At 33.7% G+C, this 15,995-nt stretch overlaps 1 protein-coding gene across 2 annotated transcripts; it reads left to right on the top strand.

Moving 5' to 3' along the window:
* Positions 1-14,452, top strand: tuft1b (tuftelin 1b). 2 transcript variants are annotated; one of them, XM_058752564.1, is made up of 11 exons: positions 1-120; positions 7,634-7,718; positions 9,034-9,166; positions 9,253-9,312; positions 9,512-9,601; positions 10,499-10,609; positions 10,710-10,930; positions 11,337-11,442; positions 13,807-13,890; positions 13,977-14,068; positions 14,221-14,452. In XM_058752564.1, the coding sequence occupies exons 3-11, from the start codon at positions 9,134-9,136 to the stop codon at positions 14,291-14,293; spliced, it is 870 nt and encodes a 289-aa protein (XP_058608547.1). In that variant the 5' UTR covers positions 1-120; positions 7,634-7,718; positions 9,034-9,133; the 3' UTR covers positions 14,294-14,452. The 2 variants fall into 2 exon arrangements, with proteins under 2 accessions (XP_058608547.1, XP_058608548.1); XM_058752565.1 differs by having other exon boundaries at positions 9,031-9,166.
* Positions 14,453-15,995: the final 1,543 nt, after the last annotated feature.

Genomic DNA, 15,995 nt, shown 5'->3' with positions numbered 1-15,995 from the left:
CTGGACCGCTGGAGACTCATCCCTGCCTTCTATGGCAAAACCCAGCCTTCTCATTAAATGAGTCACCAGAACAATACATGCAGCAAGCACAGAGCAGAGTCTGCATGTATCTTCAGCAAGGTAAGCTGGAACGCCTTTTGTTCGTATTTATGTCTATTGTTGATCGGTATTTATGATAAACTACATATATGGATATTTAAAAGAATTTAATGAAATATTAAGATTAATTAGGCTACTTTCACATTCAGTTGGGAAATTCCGTTGTTTGTTACTTTTCATTCGTGAGAGTAGTTCAAACACTGTTTGCATTTGGCTTTATTTTTAAGTGATTTAAGTTAATAATAACCAAATTCTATTATTTTAACATTCAACATTGCGCTTTAAGAATGTCACAAAAATATTTGTGGCTTTTCTGCGTTCCGCCGTCCTAACCAATAAGCGTTAGCTGTACTAGGACAGGAAAACCAAAAGTTCCCATGTAATTATATTCTTAACTTGTGTTTAGTGTATATATATTTTAGGCTATGATCAATGATTATGTTTGTGTGTGATTTTTTTTTTTTAAATGGACCAACTAAGTACTGCAACTTTGTTATGACTGACCATGTAACATGGTTTGGTGATAATAGTTTATATGATTATATATCATATCAGATGCCATCTATGTTTGCTCATTTCCTCTGTGTGGAAAATGTAACAAGCTGACGCATTAGTTTATCTCTCTTTATGCCCATTAGCTGGCACTGGTGTAATTTCATTTCTCACTCCACTGAAAACTGTGGAAATATAAAATCTTAATGGCAACCATTTCAAACACATTGAGTTTGACTGTTATATCGCAATTCATGATTATGTAATCAAATATTTGCTTAAAGGTTTAAGACCATGTAGCCTGTATGCAAAATATATTTAAAACAATGTGAATTTCACAAGCAGATTTGCTTCTAAGGATGGCTGATTTGAACTTCAGATTTGACCCATTCTGACCAGTATTATCTAATTCGTGTACTTTGCTGACTCATTGAGTTTAGCTCATGTCTTGGCACAAACAATGCACAGTGGCTCTGGGAAGCAAGATGAGGTAGTTTCTTTTGATATAAATGAGGTAGCTGGTAACCTCACTTATGGATTTGAACACATTTTTATGTCTCTGATATGTGTCAGAAGGCCTTTCTGAATGAGATATGTGTGTGTGAAATATAGCAGTTGCCTTTGTCAATACAAATTCACATGCAAGAAGAATCTGTCTCTTTATATTAATACATCACATATGTGGAAGTTTTGCAGGCTTCTGTTAAGGGCACGAGGCCAAGACATTTGGGGTGCTATTCAAGTGAAGTGTAGTGGGTGGATAGAATGGTTCAGAATGTGTAAAGAGATATTTCATCAAACAAAAAAAAGTCATCATTTACTCACCCTCATGATGTTCCAAGCTTTTGGGGCTTTATTGTGAGTATTATAGTAGAAAAGAAAAGCGTCTATAGTGTAACCTTGACCATTTTTATTTGCATTTTTGTAGCTTCTTTTCTTCATACTGATGCGCGAAACCTTTGATACTTTGGGAATATGTAAATCATAAAAAGGATTTTCCTACACAAAACTTTACTTGTTAGCCACATGCATGCATTGACGGAAACCTCCAAGGAAAATTTACACTATCATTTTTATTTCCACTTAAACGATCAGCTTTTGTTTGTTTTGGATTCTTATCAGTTGATAAACGAGTTCCTCATTACCAACAATAAAGTTGCGCAACATGAGGAATATTGAGGAACCTACAGTAATACATCGCCATTACGACTGAACAAAGGCTGAACAAGTTTTTGCATAAGAGAGCTTAATAAGATTGCATGAGAAGAGGCTGCATATTAGTATGAGATTACGCATAAGTACAGATTTTATTGGGCTGACTGTACTAATTACAGAAGATTGCTGCTGGACTTCCAGTGAGATCAGCAGATATTGCTGATTTTTACTTTATATGGATATACACTTCTGTTCACTTATGAATCATCAATTATCATCACTTTATACAGTAGGGTTCCGAAGGACTTTCATTTGGCATTTTTCTAATTAAAAAAATAAATAATTACAAATTAATTCATCAAATGTCACAATTTGAGTGAAAAATCAAGTATGCAAAATTATCATGCATTTTAGAATGTCATAGTATTTGGTTTGTTCCCAATGTCGCAAATTACCTTATTTAATTAGAGAATTCTAGAAATTGTGCAGAATCCTTTTTTTCGCCTTCACATAACTTTTTTTCCTTTAAATTCTTAAATTCTTAGTTTAGATTCCCAGATTTTTTGGAACCCACTGTTTTTAGTACCAGCCGTCTGTTTGTGGTCTGTTAACTCGCTCAAGCAGATGTGCAAGACATGCTTGTACAAAATGAACAGCAAGTGCATGTACGCTTCTAGCAAATTCCACAGGATCAGAACTTGAAGCAACACATAAGACATAATCAGCGGCACACATAGAACAGATGAAAAGTCTAAAAAAATAATAAAGTGGCTTCGTATTTGATCTCTTCAATTCTTTGCAGTGTTCATAACAGTTTCAGACAAACATACATTAAATATTTTGAATGCATTTCTACTTCACCTTGAGTTCACAAGTTGTTTCTAGTTTTTATCACTTTTAGTGTCCATACATTTACAGTAAACAAGCTTCATTATAGCCCAGCCTGGTCAGAACTTGTCCATATTTTTGGCATATCATGTTTTCCAAAGCAAACTGCAGGGCTTTCTCCCACATTTCTCGTCTCCGTGTCCTGGCTTATGTAATGGGACACCTCTGGACAGATTTAATGCCGTGGAGGCTACCGTATAGGCCTGAAGGTTGTATTCAATACAAAGAGTCTGTTTGAAAGTTCATGCTGTGCGTTATGTGATTTATTTGAGTTGTTAGTGAATGTAGAGATACAGGTCAATTCAGCCTTGCAACAATTCCTGTTCAAATGCCTAAAATTACTTACATATGCAAATAGGAGATTGGTATGTCTTCATCTGAAGACCATTTCTTCCTTATTCATAAAAGCCTGACGTCAAAGGCAGAATTAAATGTGCTTGTTTGTAAGTGCAAGTAACCTTGACCATTTTTATTTGCATTTTTGTAGCTTCTTTTCTTCATACTGATGCGCGAAACCTTTGATACTTTGGGAATATGTAAATCATAAAAAGGATTTTCCTACACAAAACTTTACTTGTTAGCCACATGCATGCATTGACGGAAACCTCCAAGGAAAATTTACACTATCATTTTTATTTCCACTTAAACGATCAGCTTTTGTTTGTTTTGGATTCTTATCAGTTGATAAACGAGTTCCTCATTACCAACAATAAAGTTGCGCAACATGAGGAATATTGAGGAACCTACAGTAATACATCGCCATTACGACTGAACAAAGGCTGAACAAGTTTTTGCATAAGAGAGCTTAATAAGATTGCATGAGAAGAGGCTGCATATTAGTATGAGATTACACATAAGTACAGATTTTATTGGGCTGACTGTACTAATTACAGAAGATTGCTGCTGGACTTCCAGTGAGATCAGCAGATATTGCTGATTTTACTTTATATGGATATACACTTCTGTTCACTTATGAATCATCAATTATCATCACTTTATACAGTAGGGTTCCGAAGGACTTTCATTTGGCATTTTTCTAATTAAAAAAATAAATAATTACAAATTAATTCATCAAATGTCACAATTTGAGTGAAAAATCAAGTATGCAAAATTATCATGCATTTTAGAATGTCATAGTATTTGGTTTGTTCCCAATGTCGCAAATTACCTTATTTAATTAGAGAATTCTAGAAATTGTGCAGAATCCTTTTTTTCGCCTTCACATAACTTTTTTTCCTTTAAATTCTTAAATTCTTAGTTTAGATTCCCAGATTTTTTGGAACCCACTGTTTTTAGTACCAGCCGTCTGTTTGTGGTCTGTTAACTCGCTCAAGCAGATGTGCCAGACATGCTTGTACAAAAATGAACAGCAAGTGCATGTACGCTTCTAGCAAATTCCACAGGATCAGAACTTGAAGCAACACATAAGACATAATCAGCGGCACACATAGAACAGATGAAAAGTCTAAAAAAATAATAAAGTGGCTTCGTATTTGATCTCTTCAATTCTTTGCAGTGTTCATAACAGTTTCAGACAAACATACATTAAATATTTTGAATGCATTTCTACTTCACCTTGAGTTCACAAGTTGTTTCTAGTTTTTATCACTTTTAGTGTCCATACATTTACAGTAAACAAGCTTCATTATAGCCCAGCCTGGTCAGAACTTGTCCATATTTTTGGCATATCATGTTTTCCAAAGCAAACTGCAGGGCTTTCTCCCACATTTCTCGTCTCCGTGTCCTGGCTTATGTAATGGGACACCTCTGGACAGATTTAATGCCGTGGAGGCTACCGTATAGGCCTGAAGGTTGTATTCAATACAAAGAGTCTGTTTGAAAGTTCATGCTGTGCGTTATGTGATTTATTTGAGTTGTTAGTGAATGTAGAGATACAGGTCAATTCAGCCTTGCAACAATTCCTGTTCAAATGCCTAAAATTACTTACATATGCAAATAGGAGATTGGTATGTCTTCATCTGAAGACCATTTCTTCCTTATTCATAAAAGCCTGACGTCAAAGGCAGAATTAAATGTGCTTGTTTGTAAGTGCATGCTCATGTCTTTGCCTTGAGGGTAACTGTGTATCAAAGGACTGGGCCAGCGATCTAATGGCGCCAAGAATAAATCATTAGGCCACAAACTATTAACCAGATTCAGAATCGGTAATGACGGCAAATGCAAAGTGATGCATGACAGATGTTCAAGGTAATGAGAGGGTGTGTGCACTCCAAAAAAGAACATTAAGTCTTGTTTGCGAGGTGCATGGGGAGTGGCAGCGCTCAATTAAAACTTTATCTACATGTTCGTTGTCAGGCTGCATGGTTTTATGTTAAGTTTGAAGTGTTCTTTTTCAAAACTGCTGTACTCTTGAGTATTTATGTGCCGTGCATGTCAGTTTGCAGATTCACCCTGAGGCTGTTGTTCTTTCTCTGATCTTGCACACATTCACTCTGCCTGCGAGTATAAAACATGACAGGGCTGATGATTTGTCAGTGCAACTTCTAAAGCTGTTATGTGTATGCACATGTGTGTTGCTTTTCATGTCGGCACACAAAGAATTACATAAGCACAAAGCAGATGAATACAGACAGATTTACATATCATTGGAATGAAAGTCCTGGAAATTCGAGGCAGGTGCATGGTCAAAATAATTCAATTCATAATAAAAGAAAAAAAAAACGGAAAACTGCAAGACGCCATAAGTGGTCGCGAAGTGATGTTAAATTGCATGGGATACTGTTTTGCAGTGGGCCATGCTTTTCTTTTATAACTATTTAATTGCCCTTAGAAATCAAAGTAAAAAAAGAATCACTTATTTTTAATAAATGTTAAAAAACATGTAACAATAAAATTTTATATTGTCAATTTAATTTGTAATTTAATACATTTTAAATATATTTTTGAAGACACTTTTCTCACCCAAAGCAAATGCCCCTCGTAAAGTTTGAACCTCTAAGCTTTCACTTTCCAGCCCAAGTCTGTAAAAAAGGAACAAACAAAGGGTTATTTTATATATAACATTATTTTTATATAGAGCAGCAACATATCTGGCAAGTTGGCACATTTATATTGAATTCTTTAAAATAATTATGTTGAGTATTTTTTTTTTTTAAACTGAAAACAAAAACAAAAACAATTATATAAGAAATAAACAAACTGTATGTTCAAAAGTTTCAGATCGGTAAAATTTAATGTTATTGAAAAAATAAATTTTATTTCAGCATATATTTGATCAAAAATGTAGCAAAAACAGTAATATTATTACCTTTTAACCCTTTAAGACCTAAGGGTAAAATAAGTCATTTTCACATATTTTGTTTATTTGACTGTAAAATTCTAACAGAATGTGCTATTTTCAAGTGCAAGGTGTCTTTTTTTTTTTCCAGAAAACAAATGGCTTTTTTTGACCATTAATCTTGTGTGGTGAGTTTGTAAACAGAATTTAATTAGATAAAAATAAAAAACAAATAATCTTTCTTATTTTTTATTCAGAAAAAAAGAGAAAAATCATGATCGAAATAATCCAACACTTCTTACTTCAAAATTCAACTATATTACATAAATCTATAAATTACTTTACTGTCACTTTGAATGCATTTTAATTAGTAATATACATTTAATAGCTATATTATGCAGTATAATTCATATCCACAACAGCATTACAGCATTTCAATTAAAAGCAAGTCATTGTATCAGTTGTGGCTTTTATTAACCTGGTCAGCACATAACCTGTAAGTTGACCTGTAATGTGTTATTATTGCATTTGTGCTGTGTGTTTAAAATGTCTGGTATTTTACACACAGCAGTGACCCAGACGATGATGACACAGTAACGTAAGCATTACACTTAGACGATAATCCCCAAAAAGGTGTTCTTATCTCTTGGATCATAAAATTCACAGAGGCAGCTCATACTAAACTGGTAAAGCCACACACAGCCACTACACCTTCTTTCATATTTGACTACCATACAAGGCTTGCCATATGTTTACACAGACGCTCTCCAGCGCGTCTCCACCCTTCGCTGGTATCTGGTGTAGCTGGAAGTGGAGTGAATCAGCAGTCTGCGCCAGTGATCTCACTTTTATTCAGTATCTCTTTCTGCTGTCTGTGGTCACATCCCAGAGGATCAAACCCCTTTCTTCTCTTGTTCTCCTGTATGGACTTGTCGACTCGGTTAGATGTAATCACTTCCTCTAGACTGTACAGAACGGATGTTACTTGATTGTCAGCAGAAACGAGTTTATTTGTAAACCACAGATTAAATACATCAATAAACCTTTCTTTGCGATTGTAAATGCTTTGTCATGGCTCATAAATCAGTTTTGACATTTTGAAAGGGAGACGGTTTGATATGTATTGAGCTTTTCAAAAATAACGATTGTTTCCATACAGGTTTCCCAAACACTCCTTCTGTCTACCATTGGTTGGACAAACAGATTGTCTTGTCCCAAAACTAGTGTCATTGGTTGAGACATTGTCAATGTTTAGTGCTGGTTGCGATGCTCAGACAAAAACATGTCAATGTTTTCAATAGCATCACAGCGTTTACCCTCTTTCTGGGAAATCAAGATATTAATACCATACTCATACTTGTCTGCGTATTAAGCTAGGTTATCAGAAAGCTATTTAGCACGGAAAAGATTACATCACCTTTAAATTGCCGGATTAAGTACTGAATTACATAATATGATGGGTTTTTTCCCCATTCCTTTTTTGAGCTTTCACGTCTCCATCTTTCATTTTCACAATGTCTCATAGCCTTAAAGTAGGATTTTTGGCTGCCATAGAAATAAAGGTGTAAATATGTTTCCATTATGGTCATTACATGGGACTGTTTGCTGTGGAGATTACATAAATATAATTAGGCTTTTACTTTGTTTAATTGCCGGTTTGTTCCGGTGTCTTTTGGAAACTTGTCTCCCTCCTAATCTTATTTTCTCTAATTATCTGTTCTTCACACCCTCATTCTTTTGTCTTTTTTTTTTCCCACTTAGAAATATCGCAGCAGTCACTGCACAAACTGGAGTCACTGCTCAACTACAGAATTGGATTGCTGAGACTTCGTAGAAAATCTTACAGGTATACACTTTTTCTTCCATATACAGACAATATAAAGGCATTTGTATATCCAGATTAATTACTGAAGAGTTTTTTTTTTCTTGTGTTTTAAATGTTGGTCCCATTAAACTTTCCACATTTAAACCAATTTTCTGCAAATTTTCAGATGCCTTTAATGTATAGATCTTATTGACTATGGAACTATGAAAATCTGTAATTAAAATATAATTTTTTATAAATCAATTATATTTAATCTTAATCCATTACAATATTTAATCTTACAAGATTACAATAAAGAGGGCTCATAAGACTTTTTATAGCAATTCATATTTTTATTCAGGAAGCATGCAAATAAAATTTTATTTCAAATAAATTGTTCTTTTGAACTTTTAAACTGAAAGATATTAAGCAAAAATATTAAGCAGCACAACTGTTTTAACATTAAAAATAATGAGAAATTTTTCTTGAATCAAATTAGAATTATTTAATTCAGCATCACAGGAATAAATTACACACACACACACACACACACATATATATATATATATATATATATATACACACATACACACATACATACATGCATGCATACATACATACAAATAAATATATGTATTAAAAAAAAAAAAAAGTTATTTTAAATTGTAGTTATATTTCACAATATTAGTGTTTTTACTTGGTTTTAATCAAGTAAATACAGGCTTGGTTAGCTGAAGAGAATTCTTTCAAAAAAAATCTTATACCCCAAACTTGAATGGTAGTGTGTATTTGGTTGTATGAAGAAAACAAATCAAGGTAAATATCAAGTGTAAGCAAAACATTTATTGTGCATCATTTCCAATCAAACTGTATATTTTTTTCCAAATAAATAAATATTATATATAATGTTTTTTTTTATTATAGGATTTATAAAATGGTAGATATGATGTTAGACATAGCAACACAAATGATAATGTTCACATTTATTATTTTAGAAGACGCTTTTATTCAAAGTGACTCACAAATGAGGAATTCAACAAGAGGTGATAAACTTGAGACGAGGTAGTAAGAGTTTCAGACATCATTTCAGAAAAGTACAGCTGTAACAGGCAGGATTTAAGGAATAGTGAAAGCATATAGAAAGATTTTTTTCTTAATGCCACAGAATGGTGTTGTAGGTGATGCATTTGAGATTTGTTAGAAATGACATTGTTTGGTTCAAAAACAATGAATAATTACCGATTACTCAACTAAGTCCTTTAAAACCTCACCAGACTCCCTGGGTTTAGAAACTAGGTCTTTAAACAGAGCGGCAGTTTACAAATGAATGTTATGACCCCTTTATTTGTTTTAGCAGCTATTGTAAGTGAAGTACCAAATCCACACCGGACACAATACTGAGCAGAGGATCAATTTTTGTAGACGACTGCAAAGAGAGAAAGCAGAATCGGGTCAAGATGTTGACTGACGAGGTTGCACAGGTGCAAGAGGTCAGTGTTTTTACCGCCCACTAATTAACCATGAACAATGTGTGCGATTTGTGTGAGTTTATAGTCTGTGTGGTGTATGTCGTCAGGTGAGATACTGTCTGAAGACTTTGAGAGAGCAAATGGCAGCCAGGCAAAACAATAACAAGGTACTATATTGTCACCTGTTCAGATGACTTTCACAAAATCATTATATTATTTTGTACACACTATTCATTTTTTTTAAGTAGGTATCAATTATTTTCTCAGTTGCTTGTATTTTTCCCATCAGTTTGGAATGCTTTACATATTTCTTTAAATTGCGTCTCTAAGCTGTCTCATTTGTAAATAATCTACCTTGTGCCCTAGGTTCCATCCAATGGCTTTAAAGTTGACGTCCTTGTCAGCAAAGCCGATGGCTCCAATGGATTTATGAACGGCTCTCACTCTAAACATCCGGTAAACTATTTGTCATACAAAGATTGTTCATTCGTACTATTATAAATACATGCCTAAATAGCAAGAATGGATAGGCTACTCACAAACACAAACAAATAGAGACGCTCCCATAGAAAGAGAGCGAAAGCATTCAGTCCACTGGCTGTATCACCTTTCAGTTGTTTCGGACGGAATTGAATGCTGTATTGTGAGTATTCCTCCATTAAGGGTATTTATCATTCAATCACAAAAACCTTTCGAACTAAAATGAATAACTTCTCTGTTTGAAAATGGGAGTCCTGTTCTCTTGTACAGACTTCCAAATAATGACGATAATGGACACAAAGTAGCAGATACAGTTTAGCCTCTTTAATGAAGATACATTGACTTTCATTGGTAAATCATTTGGCCAGAAAACATTTCCACAGTTTTGTTGGTTCTTGTTTTCGGGGTAATGTGCTGAGATCTGGGAGAATATGCACATTAACCTTTTGCTTCTGTCTGTGAAAAGTCACACCCATGACGTGACGCAATTGCCAAACTTGTGGCTGCTTGGTAAACAAGCCATCATTATGCCTTCAGCTACACACCTACAGCGCCTCCTGTGCACACAGTTTATTTTTACTTCTTTAATAAAAAATTTTTTTTTTTAAATCATAATTTTAGATTTATAATAAAGACATTAACTATTAAAGTTTTTTTAAACCTCCCACATTTAAACCACATCATTGTTTTTGCTTCTTTTTAAATGCTTTTTAATAAATTACATTTTATTTTACCGTTGTCCCAGGTCCAGATGTTCAAAAATACATATTACCATGCTTTTTACTGTATTAGCATGGTAGATTTTTTTAAGGTTAGGAATGCAAAAGAAATATAGGAGCAATTTTTTTTACATGTTTTCTTATGTTTGTACAGGGCCAGGAGGATGATGAAAACACTTTTGCCTTGAGAGAAGTCACTAAACATCTGTACTCTCGTCTGCAAGAGATGGAGAGGAGACACCAGGAGGATAAAGAGAGACTACAGGTCAGAAACGTATTAAACAATACCAGGAAAATGAATATAATTGTTATATAACGTGTCTTTTCTAAACTGAGCACCTTATTTTTTTTAAAACTTTCATTAGGCAGAAAACATTGAATATCGGCGGCGGTTTCTAGAGGAGCATAACTCTCACGTACAGAAGGCAGAAACCAAGGTGGAGGAACAGGGCAAAAAAGTGGAAGAGGTGCAGAAGCTTATGCATGGTTTGGAGCTGGAAAATGCCACATTACAAGAAAAATTGGCTGCTAGCGAGGCTGAACTTGAGAAACTGCGAGGACTGAAGAAAACGGATAGTGAGGACAGGTCAGGCCTCTTTTTTGCTGACCCAAATTGCTACTGTTCTTTTATACATAATGCATTGTTCTCATATGTTTAACTGTTTCCTTGGCTACGTTAAGTATTTTCCACCTGCAATTTAGTAAGCTATATATAATGCATTGCTTTAATATGTTTAATGTTTCCTTGGCTACTTGAAATATTTTCCACTTGCAATTTAGTAAGTTAGCCTAATTACAACTCTATTAAGTTGCATTGTGCTGCCATAGAAACTCATCTTTCAATGTCAAGCCTCTCACATGGAATTCGACTTTGACTCATTCTTGTACGTTAGAAGTAGACTCACCCTCTACGTTGCTAATGCATTTGTTTCTGTGTTCAGTGTCATTTGTGAGTGTGTACACGTGTAACATACAGGTTTTCTGTACTGCAGGTCTGAACAACTGAAAAAGGAGCTGGCAACTCTGAAGGATAAGAACCATAACTTAGATGACATGCTCAAAAGTCAACAAAGGAAAGTCAGGAACATGATCGAACAGGTACTAATTACTGCACACAGGATATTTGGAGAAACACCCAATAACAGAGACAAATCATTAAATGACATTTGCAAACCATTTTATATATGTAATGTGATGATTTTTATTTATATTCAATGCTAAAAAATGTAGGGCGGGACATGATTGGATCATGAAAAATGAAAAAGTGGTGGGAGGAGAGAGGCTATGTATAAATGTATCAATCATAATTGAACAGTACTTTTTAATTTATTAATAAAACTAAATAATTTATATAATTTTTTTAAAAGTAAAATTAATTTTTTAATTAATCAAGTTTAATAATATTTTAATACTTTTAAAATTTAATTTACATTTTAAAAAACATTTTAATTTATTAAATGTATGTATATACATATTTTTACATATTTAAATCATATACAGTGTATATATATATCTATATACATACACACACACACACACACACACACACACAGTCATGGCCAAAAATATCGGCACCCTTGGTAAATATGAACGAAGAAGGCTGTGAAAATTAATCTGCATTGTTAATGCTTTTGATCTTTTATTAAACAAATTCACAAATCTAACCTTTCATTGGATAATACGAATTTAAAATGGGGGGGAAATATCATTATGAAATAAATGTTTTTCTCTAATATATATTGGACACAAGTAACGGCACCCTTTTATTCAATACTTTTTGAAACCTCCATTTGCCAGTTTAACAGCTCTAAATGTTCTCCTATAATGCCTGATGAGGTTAGAGACCACCTGACAAGATATCAGAGACCATTCCTTCATCCAGAATCACTCCAGACCCTTTAGATTCCCAGCTCCATGTTGGTGCTTCTTCTCTTCAGTTCACTCATTTTCTACAGGGTTCAGGTCAGAGGACTGGAATGGCCAGCAGAAGCTTGGTTTTGTGCTCAGTGACCCATTTTTGTGTTGTTTTTTAGGTTTGTGTTTGGATTATTGTACGGTTGGAAGATCCAAACATGGTCCATTATAAGATTTCTAACCGAGTCAGTCACTTATTGATTTTTTTTATCTGTTGGTATTTGATAGAATCCATGATGCCATGTGTCTAAACATGTCCAGGACCTCCAGCAGAAATATAGGCCCACAACATCAAAAATACAGCAGTATATTTCATTGTACACATGGGGTACTTTTTATCCCCGTGTTCACCAAACCCATCTTGAGTGTTTGCTGCTAAAAAGCTCTTTTTTTTTTTCATCTGACCATAGAAGCCAGTCCCATTTGAAGTTCCAGTCGTGTCTGATAACTGAATATGCTGGAATTTGTTTTTGGATGAGCTAGGAGAATCTTTTTTTGAAACCCTCCCAGCCAACATGTGGTGCTGTAGGTGCTGACAATTTTTTAATTTGTGAAGCCCAATTAACTTTTGCTGCACATCAGAAATATATTCTTTGGTTTTTCTCATTGTGATGGATGATTAAGGGTATTTGGGCTTTGTTTTCCCTCCTATTTATGTGAAATAGGATGCCATGGCTGGATAATTTCATGTTCATAATCACGCTGGTGTGCTCAAAATTATGAATATGAATGGGAATATACTTCAGAGATATTTTTCTCTCAAGAATTTCTAGGGGTGCCAGTAATTGTGTCCAGCGTGTATTTGAGAAAAACATTTATTTCATAATGATATTTCCCCCCATTTTAAATTCTTATTATCCAATGAAAGGTTAGATTTTTGTGAATTTGTTTTAATAAAAGATCAGAAGGATTAACAATCCATATTAATTTTCACAGCCTTCTTTGTTCATATTTACCAAGGGTGCCGAAAGCAGCTCTAAGATAGATACTACTTTTTAAATTATTACAATGAAATGATACTTTTTCAAATTTGAACTTTGAAATTTGAACATTTTCATTTGACTTTTTTTTTATTTTATTTTTTTATTAAATATTATTAAATTTTATTATATGTATGTATATACGTATTTTTAAATATTTACGGATGGATGGATGGATAGATAGATAATACTCATGCTGACTTTATGAAGTATGCTTAGAACAAAAAAAGGAGAGAGAGAACATGGTAAAATGAAACATCAGGAAGATTGAGAATATTTGAGAGTCAAAAACAAACAGGTTGTGCATTATATAGAGTGTTTGCTTAGAGATGAGAAGTGAAACTCAACCTCAGTCATAAATAAAAGATGCCATCATTTCCCTGCTGCTCAACCTCTGTGCACTTTAGATCTCATGTTACACTTGATGGCTTCATCCATGAACACTGAAATCACAAATCCAGCTCTGTTTAATTTTTCTGTTGTTCAAATTTTATTTCAAACCTTAAAATCGGTTTGAGGGTGATAAGTGCTTGCATTTATTCATTCATATGTCAAAATATGTTAACAGGTGCAAAATTCAAGAACAATAATGGAGCAAAGAGACCGGCTGATTGGCGACCTCAAAGAGAGGGTGGCTTTCCTCGAAGCTGAGGTCAGTGTCTGAGTTACTTCAAAGAGCCGCTTTATTATTTTCTGCTTTTCACTGTGTGACTGTAACATATCAAATGTGTCCTGCAGAATAGAGAGTTTCATGACCGGATGGAGTTTTATTTGGGCAACCAAGTGTCTAATCCATATAACTCAGACACAGGGTCCAAAGTTGTCTACAGGTATTTATTTCTTATAATATATACTTATTATATCTCCTCATTGTTTTCATTCCTCATTTATTATATAACTTCAGAAAGCCATGTTGTTTTTGACCATGTCTATCAAGCTCCAAAAGCACCAAGTATGAGAACTTTTGCATTTTGTATTATAGCAAACCTCTGATGCCAACAAGCCCTGGAAACAAGTCTATGCCATTCATTAAAGTGGTCGAGATCAAGTCCTGAACAACAGATGAAGGCAACTGGAAGTGATGGAAGAGAGAGGGTAATTGAGTGACATACAGGTTGTAGAAGAAGTAACAAGCATTCCTTCTCTCCCAACATTTATGCAACATCTCTCTGTTTAGCACACGAGTAGCACTTGATGTTCCTTTTTTTTTTTAATATATATACAGTGCTTTGTATATAGGACAATTTAAATGTCACATGTATATTAGATTTGCAGATCATACACTGCATTTTTATGCCTTAAGCAACTTTATTAATACTAGTAGATGTAAGTGGTGATATTCATATTTCCTACAGTTCTGTCAGTATGTCTGTTTTGGCATGTATAGAATTGGATAATATGCCATTGTATAAATATTGTTATACTTGTGTGTGTGTGTGTGTGTGTGTGTGTGTGTGTGTGTGTATATATATATATATATATATATATATATATATATATATATATATATATATATATATATATATATATATATATATAATAAAATAAAGCCAACATTTTTATACATACATTACATGCGCATATATCTATATATATATATATATATATATATATATATATATAAACTATTAAAATGCATCCTTATGTATCTGTGTATGTACATGTACTCTAATATACATTTCTGAATTCACTGTACCTTGCAAAGCTGTCTTTTCCCTTTGGGAACTGTAATTGTATTGTGTTTTGAAGAACAATTGTTTTTCTTACTGTATTCTGTGCTCAACTCTACCTTTCCATCCATCTCTTATTAAATGTGAAAAATGTGTTACTGTAGATGGAATTGTAGTGCTATGCACATTTCTCTGGTATTGTATTTTACCTGGTATATGTATTTATCTTGAGGTCTAATCAATAAAATTTATTTAAGATTGCTCACAATATGTGCAAGACAATGTTGCTTTTTCTTCTATAACTGGTATAACAGATTCTGGTAAATGCCAGATTTATTTATTTTTAATTATCAGTTGAAGACCTTTAGTGCATTATAATTGTCCCCAGTTTTCCCTACAACATAGGGTAGAGTGGGGGAAAACGACTCCCCTACTGTTTTTCCCAAAATAACCACTAGATAATGTCAAGATAAATGTTTTTATTGTAACTATGGACTACATTGACAAGAGTGATGTAGAAGTTTTCACTATGAAGCTTACACTGGTGATGTACCGGAGAGAAAACATATTTCACAGTAAATGATCTAATTTTCAGCAGTAAGAAAAAAAGTGTTTTAAAGCTTGTTTTTGTTTTTTTTGTAGAACATCACAGTTACACATGTGGTCAGAATTGTTGGTACCCTTGGTACATGTGATCAAAGAAGGCTGTGAAAATAAATGTGCATTGTTAATCCTTTTGATCTTTTATTAAAAAATAAAATAAAATTGGAGAACAAGAAATTAAAATGGGGGAAAATATCATTATGAAATGTTTTTTTTCTCAAATACATGTTGGAAACAATTATTGGTACCCCTAGAAATTCTTATGAGTAAAATATATCTGAAATATATTCCCATTCATATTCACAATTTTGAGCACTCCAGCGTGATTATGAACATGAAATTATCCAGCCATGGCTTCCTGTTTCACAGAAATATAAATAGGAGGGAAAACAAAGGCCAAATTCCCTTAATCATCCATCACAATGAGAAAAACCAAAGAATATATTTCTGATGTGCAGCAAAAGATAATTGAGCTTCACAAATT

Source organism: Onychostoma macrolepis, chromosome 19, assembly GCF_012432095.1.
Source record: "Onychostoma macrolepis isolate SWU-2019 chromosome 19, ASM1243209v1, whole genome shotgun sequence".
In the NCBI taxonomy this organism is placed as follows: Eukaryota; Metazoa; Chordata; class Actinopteri; order Cypriniformes; family Cyprinidae; genus Onychostoma; species Onychostoma macrolepis.
Note: the sequence above shows the minus strand (reverse complement) of the source record. Positions and strands in the feature narration are given on the sequence as shown.

Coding starts and splice junctions, on each gene's coding strand:
- tuft1b (XM_058752564.1), top strand. CDS start 9,134: ATGTTGACTGACGAGGTTGCACAGGTGCAAGAG. Junction 10,610..10,709: donor AGGATAAAGAGAGACTACAG/GTCAGAAACGTA, acceptor AACTTTCATTAG/GCAGAAAACATTGAATATCG. Junction 10,931..11,336: donor AAAACGGATAGTGAGGACAG/GTCAGGCCTCTT, acceptor TCTGTACTGCAG/GTCTGAACAACTGAAAAAGG.